At 41.2% G+C, this 24489-nt stretch overlaps 1 protein-coding gene and 1 non-coding gene across 3 annotated transcripts in view; both read right to left on the reverse strand.

Annotated features, from left to right (window-relative positions):
- TM9SF4 (transmembrane 9 superfamily member 4) overlaps positions 1 to 24248 on the reverse strand; it is a 47743-nt gene extending 23495 nt beyond the window's left edge. Inside the window, exons 1-3 of one of the 2 annotated variants that reach the window (XM_054573904.1) lie at positions 24167 to 24248; positions 4149 to 4262; positions 1815 to 1914 (exon numbers count right to left, since the gene is read on the reverse strand). In XM_054573904.1, coding sequence (XP_054429879.1) covers positions 1815 to 1914; positions 4149 to 4262; positions 24167 to 24181 — 229 coding nt within the window. In that variant the 5' untranslated portion in view covers positions 24182 to 24248. Of the gene's footprint in view, positions 1 to 1814; positions 1915 to 4148; positions 4266 to 24166 lie in introns of both variants that reach the window. The other variant, XM_054573903.1, reaches the window with a different exon arrangement.
- On the reverse strand, positions 5365 to 5499 carry LOC129071044 (small nucleolar RNA SNORA5). The gene has a single exon (XR_008529204.1). It is a non-coding gene; the product is annotated as a small nucleolar RNA SNORA5 (small nucleolar RNA).
- Positions 24249 to 24489: the final 241 nt, after the last annotated feature.

Consider the following 24489-nt stretch of genomic DNA (forward strand, 5'->3'; position numbering starts at 1 on the left):
GGTTTTGCAGAGTTACTATAGGAATCAACTAAGATAACGTGCTGAGTAAAGTGCTTTAAGGGTATGTCCAGAGTTCCTGCGTTCTGACACTACTACGTGAGTGACCCAGGGCAAGTGACTTCACCTTCTTGTGCCTCAGCCTCCTTATCTATTATAAGGGGATAGTAACCTATGATAGGTTTGTTGTGAGAATTAACTAAGTTAAAGCACAGAAGTGTTTAGAACAGTGCCCCACTCATAGGAAAAGCCCTGTAAGTATTAACAGTGTTGATGATGATAATATAGTGTACAAGGCTTACAATCCAACAGGCATTTAATAAAGGATGTTTCTGCTCCACTCAGGAAGACACTAACAATTACTGAATGTCTACTGTCTGTTAGGCACTGGGTCAGAAGCTGGGGCACGGGGGAGGGATGGGCGCGGGGGCGAGGAATAAGACATGATCCCTATGCTCAAAGAGCCCCTAGGCCATAAAGGGAGGCACTACACAAAGAAAGAATGAGATAAAATATGGCAGGATAACTTTTGCACATAGAAGTTTCTATTTCTAGAAGGCAGGACCATTTCCCCAGCTTCATGGAAGATGTGGTAGAGGCTCAGAAAGGTTAAGATCACCTGGTATTACACTGAAGTGTGCTCAATTGCAGAGCCTTGTACTGCCAACGAATCCACACCAGCTCACAGGGTAAGGGAGGGGCTGCTGTGAGGGGCCTGGTGTCAGGAAGCCTGGTGGACCAAGCTGGGCAGGCGCCCAGGCAGAAAGGCAAGGTGGGCAGAGAACGGTGTGGTGTGGGGAGAAAAGCCAAGGGTTAGTTGCAGGCAGAAGGAGGAGCCCAGACAGTCTGTGGAAGTCAGTCTAGGCCCCAAGACCAAAGACCAATTTCTGTCCAACAGTGTAAGGCAAGACTTTGAGACAGGCGGTGCTGCCCGCTTTGGTTAAAATGGCTCCAAGGCCTGCCTTCCACTGACCTAGGACACACAGTACCTGGCAGTAGATCTACTTGTCAATGAGGGGTTCTGGAAACATCTGTGTCATGGGGAGCCCTGACAGAGAAGGCAGCCCTTTCAGGGGCCTGCTCAAGAACCAGCTCTCTCCTTTCTCCTTCCTAAGGTATAAGAGAAGAGTTAAGTCTTGTAAGGTCTTTGAAGTCAGGGAGAGCATCTGTCCATATTTTCATGTCCAGGCCTTAACACTGAGAAATAAGTATTAAGAGGCGTGTCCTGAATAGATGCCTCCAAATATCTTTTCCTTAAGCCTGAAACTCTGCCAAATAGAGAATTATTTGAATTAGAATAAAAGAGCCGCTACGTATGGAACGCTTATGCCAGATGTTGCCCTGGGGGCCTCATACATTATTTGAGGTGAGTCTTGCACAGCGTAACAAGAACTATGGTGACGTCTCAGCTTCCTTTAGGACCAGAGGTGTACACTCGCTCTTTTAATTAGAAGTAGAGCGGGTTACAGAAACCACAAGAGGGAGAAAAAGGTATGATATTTACAAATCAAGGAAGAACCAATCTGAACAGTAGCCAAGGGCTCCAAGTCTGAAGCCTGACCATCTGATTTCAAGCCTAGCTTCCATGCTGATTCACAGTATAACCAGAGGCAAGTCACTTCACCTACAAAATGGGAACAAAAATAACAGCTACCTCCCTAGGGCTGTTATGAGGATTAAATAAACTGGTATTATGTAAACTATGTAGAACGTGTCCAGCACATACTAAGTGTTTCACAAAGGTTAACTGTTATAATTAGGAAAAGATCTGGGTTTCCAATGGGACAGGATGACAGTAGTGAGAGAGAAGTACTTACCCAGATTCTCCGCCTTGTAGGTTATTTTTAGGGGCTGGCAGAAGGGCAGTGAGTAGTACTCATAAGGTAGCTGGGTTCGAGAGCTGGTAAGCTTCACTGCCTAATGGGAGAAAAGAGGCCATTATTTTTCAATCCAGACTGTTTTAATAATCCTCCTTCATACCCACACATCTCTGGCCTACTTGGTAATATTATCTAAGAGGCAAACGAACTGCTACAGTCACAACTGTAGTATACTATATACTCTACTGCCTACAGTTCTGAATTTTTTCACATTCATTTCATTAGGTTTATTAGGCTACAGTATAGATTTTGTTTAAAATCACAAACCAATATATACTAAGAGTTTTCAACATGCTAATATCGTTTGGCCCTATTAATTTCAATCCTGGGCATCTTTCCTAAGGAAATAACTCCAAATGAGGAAAACTTTTAGGGACAAATATGTTCACTCCTTGTTCATAATCACAGTGGTCTTTGGTTTCCTGTTTCTTGAACCCACCAAGTTGCTTGTAAATGATGCCCCAAATGAGCGTGATGCGTAGCAATTTCAAATCTCGATAATACGTAAAATTGGGTGGTAAACAAAGGGACATATACATGAGAGCATGTCGTGTGGATGTGACTTTCTTGTCTTCTGCTTCTCCTTTTGAATGTTATGATGCTCAGGACAGAATAAAAACTTTATTTTCATACAATGTCACTGCTTTACTTTTGCACAGAGCAGTAAAGATGTGGTTCACACCAACCTGGTAACAAAGCAAGAAATGCACATTTATTTTAGAAGCAGAATTTATTAACTTTGTAAGTTCTGCTAGCTCTTTTTATAGCATCACTAAGAATATGAAGGATGACTCAAAAATTTCAACTATACATTATTTTGTCGATGGGGGACTGATGGAGGTGTGAGAATGCCAAGTATCCTACACTGTACACACCGCACAGAAAAAAAAAGACTAACGGACCTAGTATTAAGAATGTATACCTGGGTGATGGTAGAGGGGAGCTCTTTTAGGTGGGAGCCCTTGTACAAGGTTACACTCCTTCCCTGGTAGCAGTCCATATCCAGAAACTGAACCGTGGCAGATTTAGAGAGCTCGTCCTCTTGCCTCAATTTGGAACAACTCTGAAGGGCCAGCCCTTCCAGTTCGAGAGCTTTCTCCGGCCTCAGCTGTACCACAGCGCAATGTCTCCCTTTGCCCAGCCCCACTTCCCTCACTCTCATCAAGCTGCTGACCCTGAGAGTCTCCCCAGTACATCCCCTGAAACAAATCCTCGCCTTAAAGTTTGTTTCCTAGGAAACCAGATCCAAGAAGATCCACCCCTCCCCCCCAGCCCTGCCTGGGGCTCTGAGAATGCCACCAAGAGTTCACTGTTTTAAGAGACATAATCAAGAAGCCAGCCTGCCCACTGCCTCTGGTCAACCATTTTTTAAGTGACTCCCTTCCACTCTCCATCCCTGCCACAGCTGACTGACCCACAAATGGGTATCTAGCCTGAAAAGGTGAGGTGGCCTAGTTGGAAGGCTCCTCTCTGGATTCTGATTTAGGGCAGTGCTTCTTAAATCCAATAGTTCATCTACCAACTTGCCCTACCTACTTACCATTTATTCTACTATTTACTTGGATCTGACTAACTTTTCAGTAAATACATTTAAGAAGCAAACATTATATCAATATTAAGACAGAAAATCAACAATGACAGCCATGAAATTATGAGTTGAAGTACTAGCTACATTTTCTAATATACATTAAAAGAAAACAGTTATTAAAATGAAATATATTTGTCAACCACTTAAAATCATCTCATATACCACCACTCAGATATGCAGTACACAGTTTGAAGATACTCAACTAAAGAATTAGCTGGTGGCAAAAGCTAAAATTAAAAACAGAGGTCATAATAGGTTGTGTGTGTACAGATGATATGTTATGCAGGGAAAGCTGGTAAGAGAGGAAAGGGAGCAGATGAAAAAGGAAGGCAGAAATGTCATAGAGGAAGCAGCTTGAGAGATACAGACAGAGGAAGAAATGGGGGTGGGGGAGGAAAATGTGTGAGAGTGAAAGTGAGAGAAAAACAGGGAGAAATGGAGACAGAGCCCGAGAGAGAGGGGGACACAGCAAGAACACATTCACATAGGCAGAGATGCCAGGCTCCTGAGGCGCTCGGCTTCCAGCCTGTGCAGCACGCAGTGAGCCCTCTTAACCCTAATTCCCTGGCTAACTGGCACAGGTCTTCGTTCTCTGCAACCACAGGAGGGACGTGACTAACTTGCTATGGTCCTCCAGCCAGACTGTCTGCACAGAGACTCCAGCAGTCCAGGAAGACTCTTACCTTGATTTCTACAGGGTCGTTCTGGTGGAAGTTCATTGGCGCGACCCCAGGGACATAGAAGGTTCTTGTTTCACACACGAGGGAGAGAAGTAGCAGGGACCACTGCAACCAATCCTGCTTTGAAAAAGAGAAGCTGACGTTGGAACGAGGGAAAGAAGTGAACATGCCCCTGGGCCAGACCAAGTCACAGTACCTTTATGTCTACTTTATCTGACCGGTCTCATCCCCACCCTGGGAAGTCCAAGGCCCTTTTAAGGGCCCCCTCCTCATGTCCCCCACAGTGCTACAAGGAACCAACCCAACTCTGCACTTCCAGAAATGAGCAATAAAATAAATGGAGTAATTAACTGGGGCAGAAGGGAAGACTACAATATAGGAGCCACATTTCCCCACTTCTGGATGAACGTTCTTTTAACCACTTCATATTGCATCACTCTCCTGTAGAGCTAGCGGGGAATAAAGCTCCAGTGTTCCATTAATTCCCATTTCTCTATATAGCAACAGGCTAGCTTTGCCTGGAAGCTCCTCTATTACCAATATATATTTCCTATGAGCCTTCTTCAAAGTTGTTCACCTTATCACTTCCCTCTCTCCTCCTCACTCCGCTCTAGCTGCACTGGCCTTCCTGTCTCTCGAGAGCAGTTCCTTCTCCACCCCTCAGGGCCATTGCCTTTTCGGTTCCCTCAGCCAGAATCCCCTTCCCTCAGACACCTACATGGCTCATCTCATTCCTAGTTCATTCAAGTCTCTCTCAGATGTAACTTCCTCAAAGAAGACTTCACTGACTATCCTACCTAAAATAGCATCCTCGAGGCTCCCGTTACCCATTTCTCCATCTCCTTACTCTACTTCATTTCTCTTCACAGACTTATCAATGTGACACATACAATATGTATTTGTTTGTCTGTATGTCATTTGTCCCCCTCTACTTGAATGTAATCTCTGTGGGAGCAGGGGGACTGTGTCCCCAGCACCCGGCATGGAGGATGCACTCAGTAAACAATCTGCACGCAGGGTAGATACCTGGGGATCAAAGGCATGAAAGAGCAAATACTGGCCTCAAGAAATTCACCCCATCAAAGCAAGCTTTGCCCCCTTGGGGAACCAGAAGAGCTTCCTAGTTTTCTCTGCCTGGTCTGAACAAGGAACTTTTGTTATCCATGCTTGGATCACCAACTCAATCTTTTTTTTTTCTTTTCTTATTTCTTCTTTTTCTTGGTGTCTGTAACCAAATTTATCCCTGAGGCCCAGCAGAGGCGATCAGGGCCCATGAGTCACAGTGTTTCTATGGCAGCCTTCTGGGCCAGTGCCTACCATGGGTGGGGCAGGCACTGAATTTGACATGGCTGCAGGCCAATTCAATCTTGTTTCTGCATCTGCCTTCTCTCCCACCCCTTTACTGCAGCATTTCAGACCTTAATTTCCTCCCACCTGAACACTGGGCACAGCGTCCTGATCACCTGGTCTCAGCAGCCCCTCCATCATTCAAGTTACCCCTCACCCCACTCCCACAACTCACACATGCAGATGACTCTTTCTGAAACTTAGGCATCAGAATCCTTCATGGGGCTTGACAAACATACAGACTTGTCTGCATTTTTACCAGGAACACAAGTTGAGGAAAATGGCTTTAAAATTTTAAGTTTCTGAGCTCAATACATTTTTTTCTTTTTAAACAGATATACAGGTTGGGAGAGAAATAAACCCTGTCCTCTTTTTCCTCTCTAATTCCTCCTTGTACTTGAATTCCAGTTAATTAAAAAGCAAGGAAGACAAATCCTGGGTTGCTGGCATAAATCGTCATTCAAAAGTTGTTTAATTTTTAAAAAATTTATTGATTTGAGAGAGAGAGAGAAAGAGAGAAACATCAATTTGTTGTTCTAGTTAGTTGTGCATTCATTGGCTGCTTCTTGTATGTGCCCTGACCAGGGCTGAACACTGTAATCTTGGCACATTGGGACAATGCTTTCACCAACTGAGCTACTCGGACAAAGCCCAAAACTTGTTTAAAAAATAATAATAACCCAACCCCGAATTTGTGAAAAAAGATGAAGGAAACAGACAATCCTTATCCTGACTGCCTGACTGATGTGGCTCAGGTGGTTGGGCATTGCACAGCAAAGTGGAAGCTTGGGGTTCAATTCCAGTCAGGGTTCATGCCTGAGTTGCGGGTTCGGTCCCCGGTCAGACATGTACAAGAGGCGACCAAATGATGTTTCTCTCCCTCTCTTTCTCCCTCGCTTCCGCTCTCTAAAAATGAATAAATAAAATCTAAAAAACAAAAACAAAAATCCCAAACAGACAATCCTCATGCAAAGATACACTGACAAACCTCAAATCAATTTATCTTACAGGAAGGACCAATAGATTTAAAAAAAAGGCAAATACTTCCATAATATGCTTGAATCTTTAAATAATATAAATTGGCAACCAAAAGCAATTTAGAAGCTCAGGTTACCATTAATGATCACACCAAGATGACACTGTCAGTCTTATTTTTATTTAAAAATTTATTTATTTATTTTTAGAGCGAGGGGAAGGGAGTGAGAAAGAGAGGGAGAGAAACATTAATGTGTGGTTGCCTCTCACGTGCCCCCTACTGAGGACGTGGGCTGCAACCCAGGCATGTGTCCTGCCTGGGAATTGAACCAGTGACCCTTTGGTTTTCAGGTTGGCACTCGATCTACTGAGCCACGCCAGCCAGGGATATTTTATTTTATTTTATTTTTTAAAGATTTTATATATTTACTTTTAGAGAGAGGGGAAGGGAGGGAGAAAGGGAGGGAGAGAAATAGCAATATGGGAGAGATACATTGATCGGTTGCCTCTTGCATGTTCCCAACCGAGGGATCTGACCCACAATCAAGGCTTGCACCCTAACAAGGAATCAAACTGGCAACCCTTTGGCCTGCAGGGTGGCACTCAGTCAACTGAGCCACACCAGTCCAGGCAACACTGTCAGTTTTAGATATTAAATTGTTATTTTAAAAAAAAGATTTATTTATTTATTTATAGAGAGAGGGGGAGAGACAGAGAAAGAGGGAGAGGAACATTGATCAGCTGCCTCTCGTATGTACCCCAACCAGGAACTGAATATGCAATATTCAGGCATGTGCCCTGACAGGGAATCAAACAGGTGACCTTTCCCTTGCAGGACAACACCCAACCAACAGAGCCACACTGGTCAGGGCTAAAATGTCACTGTTTTGATATTCTCACATGCTGGAAGGATTACGAACAAGGATACTTCTAAGGGGCAATTTGGCAGTCTATATCAAAAGCCCCCCAAAAGTGCACGTTTCACATTGAATACAGTCACTTAAGCATCTGCAATTTCTTTAGCTGCACTGATCACTTCTCTAGGTTTGTTGACAGGGGTACTCAAATTCTTATGGAACAAATTAATAAGCACAAACTTCTCATCAATAAACATATAAAACCATCCACTCACATAAAGTTTGAATACTTTGCTGTATGTCCTCTAGAACCTATTTTTTTAAGTCTCAAAAATAAGGAGTTTTTAACACTTCCACCAGTCCACCTGTCCAAGGACCTACTGTTTTCATTGTGTATAATGCACACTTTTTTGCCCAAATTTTTGAGAGATAAAAAGGATGGGCAGTATACATGGATATAATCATTACACACCATAGGTATAATAATGGGCATTATAATCCTGTGTATAGTACACATAAAACCATGCCTGTGCATTATACATGGCAAAATATGGCAGTTTAAGAATCCCTAAGAATACCTATTATGCCTGTACCCTATCTGTATGTAAATAGTGGTTCTCAATGCTGATGATATTAGAATAAACTGTGGAGTAAATGGATTAAATTCCTAATCAAAAGTCATAGTAAACAAACAAAACCCACCAATATCCAGAGATATGTTGTATATGAGATTCACTTTAGATCTAAAGACACACATAAGGCTAAAAGTGAAGGCACAGAAAAAGATATTCCATGTAAATGGTAAAAACAACAGAAAAAGCAGAGATGGCTCCTTATATTACACAAAATAGATTTTCAGTCAAAAAAATTGTGCCTAGAGACAAAGGTCATTATATATAATGACAAAAGGGTCAATTCAATAGGAAGAGGTAACAATTAAAAAATATATGCACCTAACATCAGAGCACCTAAATATATAAAGCAAATATTGATAGGTCTGAAGGGAGAAATTGAAAGCAATACAATAACAACAGGGGACTTCAATATTTTATTTACAATAATGGGTAAAACATCCACACAGAAAAATCGGTAACAGCTGATTAGAACAACACTACAAACCAAATGGAACTAACAGATGTAATAGAAAACCTCCCACCCAACAGCAGAATATACATTCTTCAAGTGCACATGGAACATTCTCCAGGATAGATCACATGTTAGGTTACAAGTCTTAAATTTAAGATTGAAATCATTCTGTGTATCCTCCCTGATAACAATGGAATGAAACTAGAAACCAGTAACAGCAAAAATGGGAAAACCCACAAACATGAGAAAATTAAACAACATACTTTGGAACAGCCATTGGGTCAAAGAGGAAATCAAATGAGAATTTTAAAAGTATTTCAGAAAAAGAAAATGAAAATACAACATACCAAAACTTATGGAGTGCACTAAAAGCAGCACTAAGAGGGAAATTTATAGTGATAAATGCCTACATTAAAAAAAAAATCGGAGGGAAAAAAATCCCCTAAATTTACACCTCTCAGGGAACTAGAAAAAGAACAAACTAAGTCCAAAGTTAGCAGAAGGAAGGAAATAATAAAGATTAAAACAGAAATAAATAAAAACGAGAATTTAAAAAGTAGAAGAAATACAACAGAATCAAGAGTTGGTTGTTTGAAAGATAAGCTCAACAAACACTAAGCAACACTAATTAAGGAAATAAAGAAAAGATCCCTACCAAAACTGAATCAAGAAATAGAAAATCTAAGCAGACCAATAAAAAACTAAGGAGATTTAGTCAGTAATCAAAAACCTTCCAACAAAGCACAGTCCAGGATTAGATGCCTGCACAGGTCCATTCTACAAAACATTCAAAGAATTATTACCAATATTTAAACTCTTCTAAAAAACTGTTCTAAACCCTTCTAAAGAGGGAATACTTTCAAACTTATTTTATGAGGCCAGCACCTTCCTGATACCAAAACAAAGATACTATGAGAAAAAAACAGGTCAATATCCTTGATAAATATAAATAGAAAGATCCTCAATAAAATATTAGCAAACCAAATTTAGCAGCACATTAAAAAGGATCATACACCAAGTCAAATGGGCTTTATCCCTGGGATACAAAGATGATCCAACATATAAAAATCAATCAATGTGATACACCACATTAAATGAGAGAACACCCCCCAAATGGTCATTTCAACAGAGAAAAAGTATATGACAAAGTTCACCACCTATTCATGATTAAAATTCTCAACAAAATGAGTATAAAAGGAACTTACCTCAACACAATAAAGGCCATATATTAAAACTATACAGTTAACATTTTTAAAAATTCATTGAATTTATTGGGATGACATTAGTTAATAATATTAACATTATTATATCTTGCTTAATCGAAAATTTATGTGATCTGAATTTCTCCTTCTAGGAAGCCAGATAACATTTTTTTTTAAACCTGATTTGACATGTGAGTTGAAGCCAGGACACAGGATTACAATCTCCTGGATTATCAAGCCAATTAAATCTAAATCACCCCAGCTCCACCTTCTTTTCAAACCAGAATCCTCCACCCTTAGCAGAGACATCACTCTTTAACAACTCAGGGGCTCCCTGAAAGATTAAGTTGTGTTGCAGAGGAATAAAAAGCAAATCCTCAAAGACATCAATATGCTTTTGTTCCAAAGTCTCAAATCAATGGAACATACACACACCCCAAAAATAAACAAAAGGACACAACAATGAGAATAATACTCACCATGCTGAAAAACAACACTAAAAAGCAACAGGAAGCCACAGAATCACTGAGCACCTATAAAGCAAGTACAAGACACTACGGCAGACATAGTCCTTTCTTTCCATTTACTCTGTCCTTGCTTTGTGCTAAACCCTTAAAAAGCACTGATTTGTGCCATCCTCACGACTACAACTACCTGGGGATTTCTGTCGTCATTGCAGTTGATTGCTGATTACCTCAAGACCCAGAGGTGAAATAACCCGCCCAAGGTGAGAATGTAGAGAAACAGGGATGCTCTTTTTAGGCAGGTGAATTGCATTAAAAGATGACAAGCATGCGATGATGATACTGATAACATCTGCAGCTAATATGTACTGAATGCTGTTAGCCCAGTACAGTTCTAGGTTCTTTTCATGCAATAATCCAATTAATTTTCACAACAATTCTGTGAGGTAGGGACTCATTATTCCCATTTCACAGACCAGGAAACCAAAGCTCAAAGAGGCAATATAACACTGGCTGAGTCAGGACTTAAAGCAAGGAAGTCTGATCCCATAGTTCACTATTTATTGAGTGCCTACTATGTGTCAGGCACTGTGCCTGACCCACTAAATTCTGACCCAGAATGCATGCCCACTAAACTTAGTCTTCAGCCATGGGCCAATCACAATACTAAGTTCCAGATGATATGGAGGATTAAGAGGCTAAGGGCAGTGTGTGGGGGAGAAGACAGGAGTAGCAACATACCGGGTCTTGGTGGGGAGGGGTGCAGATCTAAGAACTCAAGTCTACCCAAAGGCCAAAGAAAGAAGAAGGAAGGGACAAGTGTTTCAGAAAGAACAAACCTTAAGCACAAAAGCCTGGGGGAAACCATAAAGAAGTTTTGGCAGGTGAAGTATAGGCTGGTGCATCTCAATCTTTTTTGTGTACATTGATCACCTAGAGACCTTATTAAAATGCATATTCTGATTCAGCAAATCTGGGGTGGGTTCTGACATTCTGCATTTCTAACAAGATGCATCATCATCACCCAGATGATGATGATGACACTTCTAGTCCTTGGACCACCTCTTGAATAGCAAGCATGAATAAGTCTGTGTAGACAGGAGGCTGGAAAACAGGTGAGGGACATATTCCACAAAGGCCACATTGAGGAGTCTGGGCTTTGTCCTTAGTGCAGTGGGGAGATACTTTAGGTAGGAAATGGATGCATCATATTTTCAGTTTTTAAGATTATTTGGGCTACTGCATGTGTGTGTGTTTGGGGGAGAGGCAGTGTGTAAGCACATTTCTATCCCAGAGACAAAGTAATTTCCAGTTCTAAATTTGATATCTAATAAGTATAAATGAAATCACTTATACATTCTTGGTCAGATGTGAAGAGAAGCAGCAGCCAAAGGAAGCAGAATGGTAGGTAGTGGTTCTGAAATTTGAGCATGCAAGAAAATCACCACGAGGACTTAATAAAAGATTCCTGGGTCCAATCCCCATAGCATCTTCTTTAGTAGGTCTGGAGCACGGCCTGAAATTTTACATTTCTGGCTAGTTTCCAGGATATACTAATACTGCTGGTCTGGTCTTGGGATCACACTTTGAGAATCAAGATGCAGCAAAAAAGCAGACTCTGAGGATCATGAAGACATGAATTCAAAACCTAGATCCACCACTTTCTAGTTTTGTGACTTTGGGCAAGATTTTTCTTTTTTAACTGAGTTTTGGGTTTATTTGTAAAACAGGAACATGACACTTAACTCATGGCAGGGTGGTGGTGCAGTGATGGTGGTAAGGATTAGATAAAGTATGCATAAAGCACCTGGCACATAGCAGGTGCTCCATAAGGCAGAGTGGCCTTGTTCTGCTTGCAAAGGAAGGCAGGACCAATGAATACACTAAAAGTGGGGAGATACAGGAAACTTCAAACAGAACAGTGAGATCCAGCCAAGGAAAAGGCCATTATCATGAGTGAATCAGACCATGGAAGGAGGTGAAAGATGACAGTCCTCCTATTTTAGTGAGAAAAGTGAACCAGAAGCCTTATGACCACCCTTGAAACTCAAGAAATTCATGATTTCCTTGAAAATATGGGACACTGTATCAACCCTAGCAACCTAAAGGCAGAACAAAACAAGGGTAAAGTTCTAACCAGAGTTGGTTTGATAAAGACATTTTTTGAAAAACCTCAGGGGTCAAGTAATCCAGGAGTCCAGAAAGAAGAAGTGACATACCTGTGATCACACAGCAAGTTATTTGCAGTGAAGAAAGGCCAGCTGCCCCAAGCCTGGCACAGCAGAATGATCAGAGGTTTGTCAACATCGTGTAAGCTATGGGACACTGGACAATTTGAGGTCCTGATTAGAGGTGTCCAAAGAAAAACTGTGCTGCCACAGATTAATTGCTTTTTGTCTCCCTTTATTCTCCCTCTCTAATTCTTTTTTCTGATTTTTTTGTTTTTTTCAATTGTTGTTTCTCCTCTGATTCTTTGTCTACCTTGTCCCTCCCCCAATTCAATGCTTTTATTCTAATAAACAAACCATTGCAGTGAGTCTGGTATTTATCCTTTACTTCAGGATTACTTTGAAAAGAACAATGAAAGTAGACCAGTCCTACTAAATATTAAAAATACAGCACAGAGTTATCCAAACTGGTACCAGAGAAAGTAGACAAGACTTAAATGTAAAAATTAAAACAAATATTATTGGAAGGAAATATTAATATACTTCTTGACATGGAAAGTTTTCTAAGACTGAAACAAGCATGTACCAAAGTCAGAAAAAGACATCACAAGAAAAGGAAACCACAAACAAATACTGTTAATGAACAAGGTTTTTAAAAATTCTTAACAAAGTATTAGCAATTCAAATCCTGCACTATATAAAAAATGACCAAGTGGGGTTAACCCCAGGAATGCAAGGTTAGCTTAATATCTAAAAATCCATTAATGTAATATACCATATAAACAGAAAAAAGGACAAAAATCACACATTTATCACAATCAATGAAGTGAAAGCACTTGGCAAAGTCCAACACACATTCATGATAAAAACTCTCAACAAACTAGAAAAAGAAAGGAACTTCCTCAGTCAGAAAAAGGGCAGCTACAAAAAACTCACAGCTAACATCACACTTAATGGTGAAACTGAATGCTTTGGCCTAAGATGAGGAACAAAGCAAGGGTGTCCACTCTTGTCATTTCTATTCAGCATAGTTTACACATGCAACCAATGTGCACTAAAACAAATAGTTAATTAATTAAAGGCATCCAGATTAAAAAGAAGTGAAAGTGCTTTTATTTGCACATCACATCTCTTGTATCTAGAAAAGCCTAAGGAACCCATAAAACCACCACTAGAGCTAGTAAGTTGAGCAAAGTCATAGACTATAAGAGCAAGATATAAAAATTAATTGTATTTCTACATACTAACAACAAAACAAAAATAAAATTAAGAAAATAGTTCTACTTATAATAGTTTCAAAAATAACAAATTTAGGAATAAAAATTTTTAAAGGACTTGTATACTGAAAATTACAAAACATTTCTAAGAGAAATGAAAAGTCACCTAAACTGGAGAGACTTTCCATGTTCATGGATTGGAAGACTCAGTACTGTCAGGCAGGCAATTCTCCCTAACCTGATCTACAGCTTCGGCACAATCCCTGTCAAATCCCAGTAGGCTTTCTTGTACAAACTTACAAGTTGACTCTAAAATTTATATGTAAATTCAAAGGACCCAAAATATCCAAAACAACTTTTAAAAAGAACAAAATTGGAGGATTTATACTTCCCAATTTCTAAGCTTATTATAAAGCTACAGTAATCAAGACTGTGGTAAGGATAAACATAAAGATCAATGGAACAGAATTAAAAGTCCAGAAGTACGTCTTTGTGTTTAAGATGAACTGACTTTCAACAAAGTTGACAAGGCAATTCAACAGTGAAAGGATAGTCTTTTCTATAAATGGTGCCTGGACAACTGGTAGCCATATGCAAAAGGAAACTCACACCATACACGAAAATGAACTCAAAATGGACAACAGACCTAAATAGAAAAGTTAAAACTATACAACTTCTGCCCTGGCAGGTGTGGCTCAGTGAACTGAGTGCCGGTCTGAGAACCAAGAGGTCGCCAGTTTGATTCCCAGTCAGGCAACATGCCAGGTCTCCGGCTGGGGGTGGGCAAGGGGCAACCACCCATTGATGTTTCTCTCCTCTTTCTCCCTCCCTTACCCTTTCTCTAAAAATAAATAACACATTAAAGAAACAACCTATAAAACCTCTAGAAGAAAAGCTAGGAGAAACTCTTTATGACCTTGAAGTAAAGTTGTCAAGGAATTAACACCAAAAGTATAATCTACATTTTAAAAATTGATAAACTGGATTTCATTAAAATTTAAAACTTCAAAAGATAATAAGAATATGAAAGACAGGCCACAGGCTAGGAGAAAAATCTTTGTAATTACCTATGTGATAGGGGACTTCTATCCAGAATACATTAAAAAAAACTCTTACAATGGTAAGACAAAAAGTCCACTTTTAAAATGGGCAAAAGATCTGTACAGACATTTCATCAAAGAAAATATAGGAATGGCTAATAAGCACATGAGAAGATATTCAGTATCATTTGTCAGAGGGGAAATGCAAACCAGAACCACAATGAAGTTATTACCACACCCCCACAAGAATGGCTAACCTCAAAAACAGTGACAAGTGTGAATGATGATGTGGAGAAACCAAAAACCTTCACATATTTTTGGGAATGCAAAATGGTGTAGCCACTTTGGAAAGTTTGGCAGTATCTTTAAAAAGTTAGACAGAAACTTGCCCTGGCTCGTGTGGCTCAGTGGATTGAGGGTGGGCCTGCAAACCAAAGGGTGGCTGGTCGATTACCAGGCAGGGCACATGCCTGGGTTGCGGGCCAGGTCCCCAGTGGGGGGTGCTTGAGAGGCAATCACACACTGATGTTTCTCTCCCTCTTTTTCTCCCTCCCTTTCTCTCTCTCTAAAAGTAAATAAAATCTTTAAAAAGTCAGGCATAAACTTACCACATTACCCAGTATGTCCAATCTTAGGCCTTTACCCAAGAGAAAAGGAAATACACGTCCATATCAAGACTTGTACATGAACGTTCCTAACAACTTTGTTCATAATAGTCCAAAACTGGAAACAACCTGAATATCCATCAGTTGATGAATAGCTAAAATAAATGCAGTATAATCATAGAATGCAATACTATTTAGCAATGAAAAAGAGTAAACTATCAACTCATGTTACAACACAATGTCCCTAAGTAAAAGCCAGGTGCAAAAGTCTACATATTGTATGATTCCCCTTGTGTGAAATGTTTAGAAAAGGTCAATATATAAAGACATAAAGTGAGTCAGTGGTTGGCTAGTTGTGGGAGAAGGGACTGACCCCAAGTGTCAATCCCTTGACTGTAAGGGAACATGTTGGGGTGATGACAGAAATGTTCTAAAACTTTGTGTCATTGTGATCATGGTTGAGTAAGTCTACACATTTACTAAGAATCACTCTACTATACACTTGAAATGGTAATTTTGTGGTGTTAAATGATACCTTCATAAACCTGAAGAGGAAAAAAAAAAGACTGCTAAGGGAGGTAGAGATGAAACAAGTTTGGCAAAATAAGGGTAATTATTGAAAGCTGGGTGATAGGCTGGGGAGTTAAATTATACTGTTTCCTCTACTTTTGTGTATGTTAAAAATGTTTTACAGTAAGTTTTTAAATAGGCATTTTTATGTGCATAAAAATATTCTGGAGAAATATTTTTTAAAAATCAAAATTACTTACCTCTGTTGAATGAACTGGGAATGGCTGAGTGACTTTCTTTTCACTTACAGCTTTCTTATGCTAACTTTTATCCATGTACATGGATCATCCATATTCAAAATACATTTACATTTTACAAAGATGAAGAAAATGGGTTGCCTCTGAAAATATTTGGGCACAGATATACAGAAAATGGGAGTTACAAGATAAGAACGCAGAAGGGATTCCGCAACCTGGTGTGTGGGTAACCAGATCAGATCAGTAATTCTTAACCTCAGGTAGGATGTTGCAAACCCCTCTGACAATCTTATAAAACCCGCAGAGTCTGCTTCCAGGAAAAATGCTACAAAATGCAGAATTGGGTGTACATGTCCAGGAGGACTGAGGACTTAGAAGTTCACGAGCCCCTACTAAGTACCCCTGTACTGGATACCATTTCAACTTTTTGTACTTTTTAAAAAAAAGATTTCATTTATTTATTTATTTTTAGAGAGAGGGGAGGGAGAAAGACGAAAGAAACAGTGGTGTAGGAGAGATGCATCGATCAGTTGCCTCTAGCACGCCCCCAACTGGAGACCTAGCCCGCGATCCAGGCATGTGCCTGGAATCGAACCAGACTGGTGACCTTTCAGTTCATAAGGTGGCACTCAATCCACTGAGCCACACCAGCCAGGGCAACTTCTTGTAATTCTTTACCTTTGCAACCTGGTAGATAATGTCTAACTCACAGTTGATTTCTGTAAGGAAATTAGGGAGTAGCAAAGTACCCGCTTCTTGGGAAATTCCATTGCATGCACCTTTAATTTTTAATTGTATCACCACAGGAATTCTCATGTGAGGTTCAGTCTGAAAAGTCAATTAAGTATTGAGCAAACATCTTTTGTATGTGCGGAGCCCTGAAAGGAGGGGGAGTCCTAAGAGATGTGAACCAGCTCATTCAACATTATTTTGCTTTACTTGGTTTCCAAGTCACGAGATGGCAAAGACAGCATGTCAAGGAATGAGGTGATGGCAATCTAGAAGCCCTTTGTGCTGTAATCTAACACCCTACCACTGGCAAAGATATGGGTGACCTGAAAAGTTATAAAACTCAAGAGACCCAAGAATCAAGGATTTGCCTTCCATAACTATTTTATTCTTGGGAGCCAGGCACGGCGGGGGGGGGGGGGGGTGGAATCTCTACCAAACAGCCCAGTGAAGGAGTGTTAGGACTAAAGAGTACCGCTTACTCCCCAAAATCTGCACCACCCAGTTTGTAAGGTGTGAACCATTAACTGCTTCCAAAGAAAATAGGAAGTTTCCCCTGAGAACTGAAAATTATTTCATTCACTCACATTTCTCTGTGGTTAAAGTTAACCTTTTCTTTTCTGGAGCCCTCTGCCTTGCAGACTCCTTTCCCATAAATGACATTACCTAGAGATACAGGCTGGCCAATCTGAACAGTCTTCCTGGTTCCTATTCTGTGCCTTTCCTGCTGCAAAAGCAGCATCTTCCTTAACAGTAAGCTAGATTCTTTTTTCTTCTCAAAGATACAGTCGCCATTTGATGATCATTCCGTAACTGCTCTCCAAATTAAGGGAAAAAAACACAAAGAAAAAGGCTTTGGGGCACAGTTTGCCAACAGTTAACTGAAATCAATTACCCAATCAGCTAAAGCTCCCTAAGAATTCTACCACACATGCAGGATAGTTAATAACAACTAAAGAACACTTACCAAGCAGCCCCATGGAGATAAAGAACTCACAGGAAAAAGAAAAACAGAATCAAATTAACCTTAGGAGAGTCTGCAAATGTAGCTTTTATTTCAGAGCCCAGACACAGAGTAGCTGTGAGCAGATACAAAAAGACTCAAAACTGTTCTTTGGGGGTAGGGAAAAACCTGCAGCAGGCTCTGGAAATTCAATGAAAAAAAATGACTACCCTCATCAAGCGACAGACAACCAGACCGGAACCTTGAGGCCAGAAAGTATGGAAATAAAACTTAAGAAATGCACTGACCTTCCCCTCCTCTGCCTTGAGTATTTATAAAAGAAACTCTCAGTTCAAGCAACAGGCTTAAATGGTTTGCCTCTCGAAAACTTCAAACCTTGGAGTAGAAAAGGTAGAGAGCTTTCTTTGTGCTAGGCGATTTCAACTCATGTTTCATTTAATCATCACAACTATTTGAGGGGAGTATTATCCTCATTTTAAAAACAAGAAAACCTCCTGGCCAATTAGCTTAGTTGGTTAGAGCATTATCTTAATATGCCAAGGTTGCAGGTTCGATTCCCGGTCAGGGCACATAAAAGAATCAACCAATGAATGCATAAATAAGTGGAACAACAAACTGATGTTTCTCTCTCTCTAAAATCAAATTAAAAAATAAAAATTTTAGAAAAAATTAAAAAATAAAAATGAGGAAACTGATTCAGTAAGTGATGATAAAAAAAGTTCTGAGGCTGGATGGGGGTGATGGTTGCACAACAACGTGAAGGTACTTAATGCCACTGAACTGTACACATAAAATAGTTAAAAGAGTAAATTTATGTAATGTTTTTGTAAATTGTAAATTTACAATTTGTAAAATATTGTAAAATATTTTACAATTAGAAAACAGATTTATAAAAAAGAGTAACTGAGGTTTAAAGAAGCAAACAGTTTTCCAAAAGTCCTAAAATCAATCAGCATGAAATTCTAGGCCAAGTCCTTCTTTAGACCAAGCTGTAGTCCCTTCTGTAAAATGGACTTTTGTGAGATGGCATAATAGATGGTATATGGTTAATCAACTGACATGTACTATGTGAGTAGAAAGTTTTCCCTCAAAGTCAAGCAACATAGGGAATTACCACAAACTTTTAATAGCTTTTGAATCAGGATGTCAGAATAAGAAAAACTTTATACAGAGACCATCTCATTTTGGGGTTGCCAATTCAGCCACCTAGAGGGGTCATGGAAGTGACTTCAATGGTGAAGTGGCTCAGGAGTAAGACAAGAGGGAATTGAGAAAATGGCAAACTGGGTCCTGCATGGGGAGTGCTCCTGTTGGGGAACTCGGGGCCAAATTTTCAAGAGAAATGAAAATCTAGAATTGCGCAGTCTCCCAATCATTAAACATTGGCAACTAACTTGAACAATTTTAAAGTGCTGTGCCAGCCTACCCCACTCCTCCAATTAAGTCAGTGTGAAGATGTGGTCCACGGATTGCCAATTTATAGTGTCTGATCTACTTCAGTTAGAAACCGAGGTCCAAAGATGTAAAGGGCACCCCGACTCCCTTCTGAAAAGCCTTAAGAATTCAGTTCCAACTTGTGATTTGATTTTTTAAAATAAATTTATTGCTTTTTATGTAGAGCTGGAATATAATCTTATATGGGTTATATTAGTTTCAGGTGTACAATATAGTGATTTGATGTTTTTATGCCTTACATTCTGATCATCCCACTAATTCTAGTAACTGCTAATAGCATTTAACATACCTTCTGAATACAAAACCTCAGGATTTCAAACCCTGGAAGGTCTGTCAATTTAATGCTCAGGCATAGGTGAGACACATCATGGTAGGAAGGAAGCAATGAAGAGGAATGAGACAGAATTGAGAAGTCCTGGGTGTCCCTAACCATGCCCCATTTGGGAAACACTAGTGTCAGCAAATGGTTCAGAGATCAAAGCAGGTTTGGGGGGTGGTAGGTGACTCCTACTGTGGCCTGTGGCCAGATGGCCCTGCTCATCCTGGGTCCTTCCCACCTTCCTGCCAGTGCCAGAGATCAAAACTCAACCTTCTCAAGCATTCTGTGACCTGCATCTTTATGATGAGATCAAAGGGAAACTTTTGTCAAGCTGTAAAAGAGAAACCAAGAGACAACCTAATGTTATCTCTGCCTTCTCTGTACTTCCTGAGGGGATTAAGGGCACTCCCTTAAAGGGATTCCTTAGAGAAACACATTTGAACCAAGGCCTGGTGTCTGCACCAGCTCGAAAGGCACAGCAGTTCTAGCAGAGTATGTGCCGGTGGAGCAACTCAGAGAGCTGATAGACAACGCAACCAACAACAGACAAAAAATTTGGAAAGACCACGAAAACTATTATCATGGGGGAAAAAAAAACCCAAACCCATCTGATTTTATAGGCATATTGGCAAAAGTCACCTTAAATTCAGGTACTCTAAACCACAGAAATTTTCAAGCTGGAATTCAAAAATCCTCAAGTCCAAAACTTGTGTGCTGATTGCAGGTGGGGTGAGGGGTGGGTGGAGATGGAAGAGGGTATAATGATAATGGAAAAAATACAATAAAAATAAATTATTAAAAGAAATAAAAAGGTTTTTAAAAAGTTCCAAACTTTAATTTCACATGACATATGTAGAAACAAACCAATAAAGCCAAATTAATTTGCCCACGCCACTCGGTGCATCCGTGGCAGTGTTGGGACTAAGCAGAGTCTGCTGACTCTTTCCTCTGTGGGCTAATGCTCACCCTACCTGTGAGGCCCAGGGGAGACAGTGATTTCCCACACACGGGACGGGTGGCAGAGTCCAGGCCTCCTGCCTCTTGTTCTAGGACTCTACCATTCAGGTTCCACCACTGAAAACAATTCCTGTGCTTCTGACTGAGCTGGGGGGACTAGCTAGCCCTACCTCCATCTGCTTAAAGGAACCTTCAGGCCATTCAGTCCATTCCCCACCTCTGGACTGGATCAAACCCAAATAACCTTAAAACAGTGTGAATTGAAACAGCAATTCCACTCCTAGGTATAAACTCAAGAAAACTAAAAACACAAAAACTAGCAAAAAAGTGGAAACAATCCCATCAACTGATAAAATGTGGTCTATTTATACAATGAAATATTATTTGGCCATAAAAAGGAAGGGAGTACTAACAAATGCTACAACATTAACTATTTTTGAAAACATTATACTATGTAAAAAAAAGAAAAAAAGAAAAGAGTTCTGGCTGGTGTGACTCAGTGGATTGAGCGCCAGCCTGTGAACCAAAGGGCTGCTGGTTCAATTCCCAGTCAGGGTACACGCATAGGTTGCAGGCCAGGTCCCCAGTAGAGGGGCACATGAGCGGCACCCACACATTAATGCTTCCCTCTCTCTCCCTCCCTCCTTTCCCCCTTTCAAAAAAAAAAAAATCTAAAAAAGAAAGAAGGAAAGAAAAAGAGATGGCTGGTGTGGCTCAGTGGATTGAGTGCTGGCCTGCAAACTGAAGGGTTGCCGGTTCGATTCCCAGTCAGGGCATATGCCTGGGTTGCAAGCTATGTCCCTAGATGGGGGTGTGCAAGAGGCAGCCACACATTCCTATTTCTCTCCTTCTCTTTCTCCCTCCCTTCCCTTGCTCTAAAAATAAATAAAATCTTAAAAAAAAAAAAAGAAAAAGAAAGCCATATGCTCAACACCACACAGTGTATGATTCCATTTGTATGAAATGTCCAGAATAAGCAAATCTATACAGACAGAAAGTAAATTAGTGGCTGTGGGGGACAGGGGAGGGAGAGTGTGGGAAGTGACTGCTAATGTGTTTCCTTTTGGGGTGAAAATGTTCTGGAAGAAGATAGTGGTGAAGGTTGCACAACTTAGTGACTACACCAAAAACCACCAAACTGTATACTTTAAAAGGGCAAGTTTTATGGTATACGAATGATATCCAATAAAAAAGGAAAAAAGATAAAGCCCAAAACAGTATGAGCAATGATATGTGAGAAAAGTACACAGAATTTTATACTCCAAATGGAGGCTTCTAAACTCCTGAGATGTTCACAAATGTATTCGATGGACAGTTCCCAAGTTTCACCACAATAGTCCCAAAAACATATTCCATATGCTCAATATTTCCATAAAGAGTGAGACTGAGCCTGCCTCTTACCTCTGACCCAGTTAGATCAATTTGGTGTCCTGTAACTTTATAGTCATCTAAACCCAGGGCAGGAGGAAGGCAGGAAAACCAGAGAACTTCAGTTTATAACCAGTCATCCTCCTATGGTGGGAGAACTCTAGTTCTGCAGGTTCAAGAAACACCCACTGTGCTACCACAGACCTGGGAAGTGGCAGCCCAACCCGTGGGGAAAAAGAGCCATTCACTAAAAAAAGGGAGAGGGAAAAGCCCATAAATATTACTACTTGAAACTTGCACCCACAACCCTACTTTCAAAACAAACGAGCAAACCAAAGACCCAACCTGTTCCCACGGTCACTGAATTCAGCAGCTCAGTTCCCCTTTGGTTGTATGACTTGCCTCGGAAACCCATACACCCCAAAGCAGACCCACACATGTGCTTACATCCCCAATGGTTATGAAACAGTCTGTATATAAGAGGGTGTGGGGACTGTTCTGACTTCCGTGTAATAAAGTGTTTGACACAGACCAAACTCAAGTCTGTTTGTGACCCCACTTGGCCTGTTACACATATTACCCTGTAATGAACATGCTTCCCCACTTTTTCACTATTGCATCAGATATGAAGTTTCTTGTGCGCACTCCTTACACTGACCTCTGTGGGTCACTGTGTAGGTTACATCCTCAGTTTCTTGAAATCAGTTACTGTATTCACAGAACTTACCACTGACATTATCTAGTCCGTGTATTTGTTTACTTGTTCTCCCTCTCTTCAGACTAGAAAAGCTCCACAAGGGTGGACCTTGACCCTCTAATTCACAACTACATCCCTAGGCTTTGGCACAGAGCAGGCACACAAATAGTTGTTGATTATATAAATGTGTTCCAGAAATATATGTAGCTAATTTATTACCTCTTTAAGACCCCTGACCAGGGCAGGAATTTCCTAGTGCAATTCCATAAATGCCACTCTATAGAACTTTTTCCCCACGGCAAGAGAGGGTGTGACTTTTCCTAAGTTCTTACACCATCCTTGTTCTGAATGTGGTTTCAATATGCCACTTTCGGGATTTTCTCCATTCATAGTTCAGACTGGTCTGACAGCACAGAAATCAGGCAAAGCTGTGAAATCCTTTTTACCTGATCTTGTTCTAAATAAGGAATTACTCATTAAACAAAAAAGGTAAGTCATCAGGTGGTTAACAGAAGGAGGGAACTCGTTTTCAGTCAATAACCTACCCGTGTTTGGAGAACACCAACACCAAAAAACTTAAACAAGAATTTTCCTTTGTTACAGTTAAATGTCACTTCCTTTTCTCTGTGTCTTCCTTTGCATTCACTCTGAGGACAAAGTTATCAGCTAAGGAAGCAACATGCAGGAAGACCTAAAAAGTCACTCTGGATTAAATGACTTTAATTTTTACAAGCAGAATGTGAGTTGAGCTTCTGGAAGAAAGGCCATTCCTTCAGAGATCTACTTCCAGGGTTTTGTACAAGGAGCCAACAAGTTCTGACCCACTTTCCAGGCACACTGCACCCTTATCCACACACGGGATTCACCCTAACGAGCTCCAATGCTAATAAATCTTCATCCCTAACAGTCTATGCGGCCCTGCAGGGCATGAAAAGGGGAGGCAGCCAGGAGGGGGTAGTATAGTGTTTTTTAAAACGTAGTACAGACCACCTCCATCATAATCACTGGAGTGCTTATAAAACGGCGAATTCCTGGGCATCACCTAGCCCTAAGAAATTAGAATCTTTAAGAATGGGGCTCAGGAAACTGCATTTTCAACATACCTATCCTCCTCCCCAGTCCTATGCACACTGAAATTTGAGAACCAGTGGAGAGGCAGGGAGTTGACAGAGAGGAGACAAAAAAAATAGGGGAAGGTGTGGGAATGGAAGATCGGGGTAGGGGTGGGAGTGGGTAAGGGCATGCTCCAGGTTAATAGCAGACGAGACCACCGCGCGGTGGGAACAGGTGAGGGTGGAGGTGAGGACAGGGCTAGGAAAAGGATCTGAAACAGGGCTTGGGCTGGGGGGCTGGTCAGAGGTGAGGTCGCATTCACAGACTGGTCAGGACAGTGGGGAGGCGGAGAGAGCAGGGTCTGGACGTGAGAGGGAGGAGCGAGGGCGGGAATAATAGGGGGCTCTTCATAAAGTAAGAGCTGGGAAGTGAAAATTGTTAAATAGAGGTCACAGAAGGCGGAGACCAAAGGCGGAGACCAAAGCCGGAATAGGAACCGGCGGAGGCGGTAGCCGAGACCTTTCCTCAGACCCAGCGCCTCCCCCAAAACTCCAGGCCTTGACAAGCCTGAGTGCAGGGCCAAGGCCAGAGAGGGGGAATTTTGCGAGAGACAAGCCCAGTCAGGGACGTCCCTCAGGCCTCATCTAGGGGTTTCGGCGGTGGCTCGGAGCAGGCATGAGGTGCCGGAAGGTCCTGGGATCCCCCGGAGAACCCCACTCCAGCTACGGATCCCGGAGTCTCCTTCACTCACCATCGCTGCCGCCATCTTGGATCCACGTGTCGCCGTGATGACGTCGACGGAAGTGGTGTTTCCCTAGTTACGGACTTTTGCACCGCGAGGTGCCGTCCGACTTCAGTAGCTCCTGTAGTTGCAGTCAGGAGGGGCAAAGTAGACTTAGCTCCTGATCCGTACCCTGGTCTGGGCAGTCAAGTCACTGATAAGGGAAAGAGAGACGATGGTGTACCTACGGGAGCCATATTAGCTCCTGGCAGAGACTGTGCCTCCCCCTCCCCCACTGTATTGTGGGTAATGAGGGTTGTGCGTAAACGCGCTTGTTCTTCGGGCGCCATCTT

The sequence above is a fragment of the Pteronotus mesoamericanus genome, unplaced genomic scaffold (assembly GCF_021234165.1).
Source record: "Pteronotus mesoamericanus isolate MK-2021 breed Mesoamerican mustached bat unplaced genomic scaffold, CSHL_Meso_final contig_25, whole genome shotgun sequence".
Lineage (NCBI taxonomy): Eukaryota > Metazoa > Chordata > Mammalia > Chiroptera > Mormoopidae > Pteronotus > Pteronotus mesoamericanus.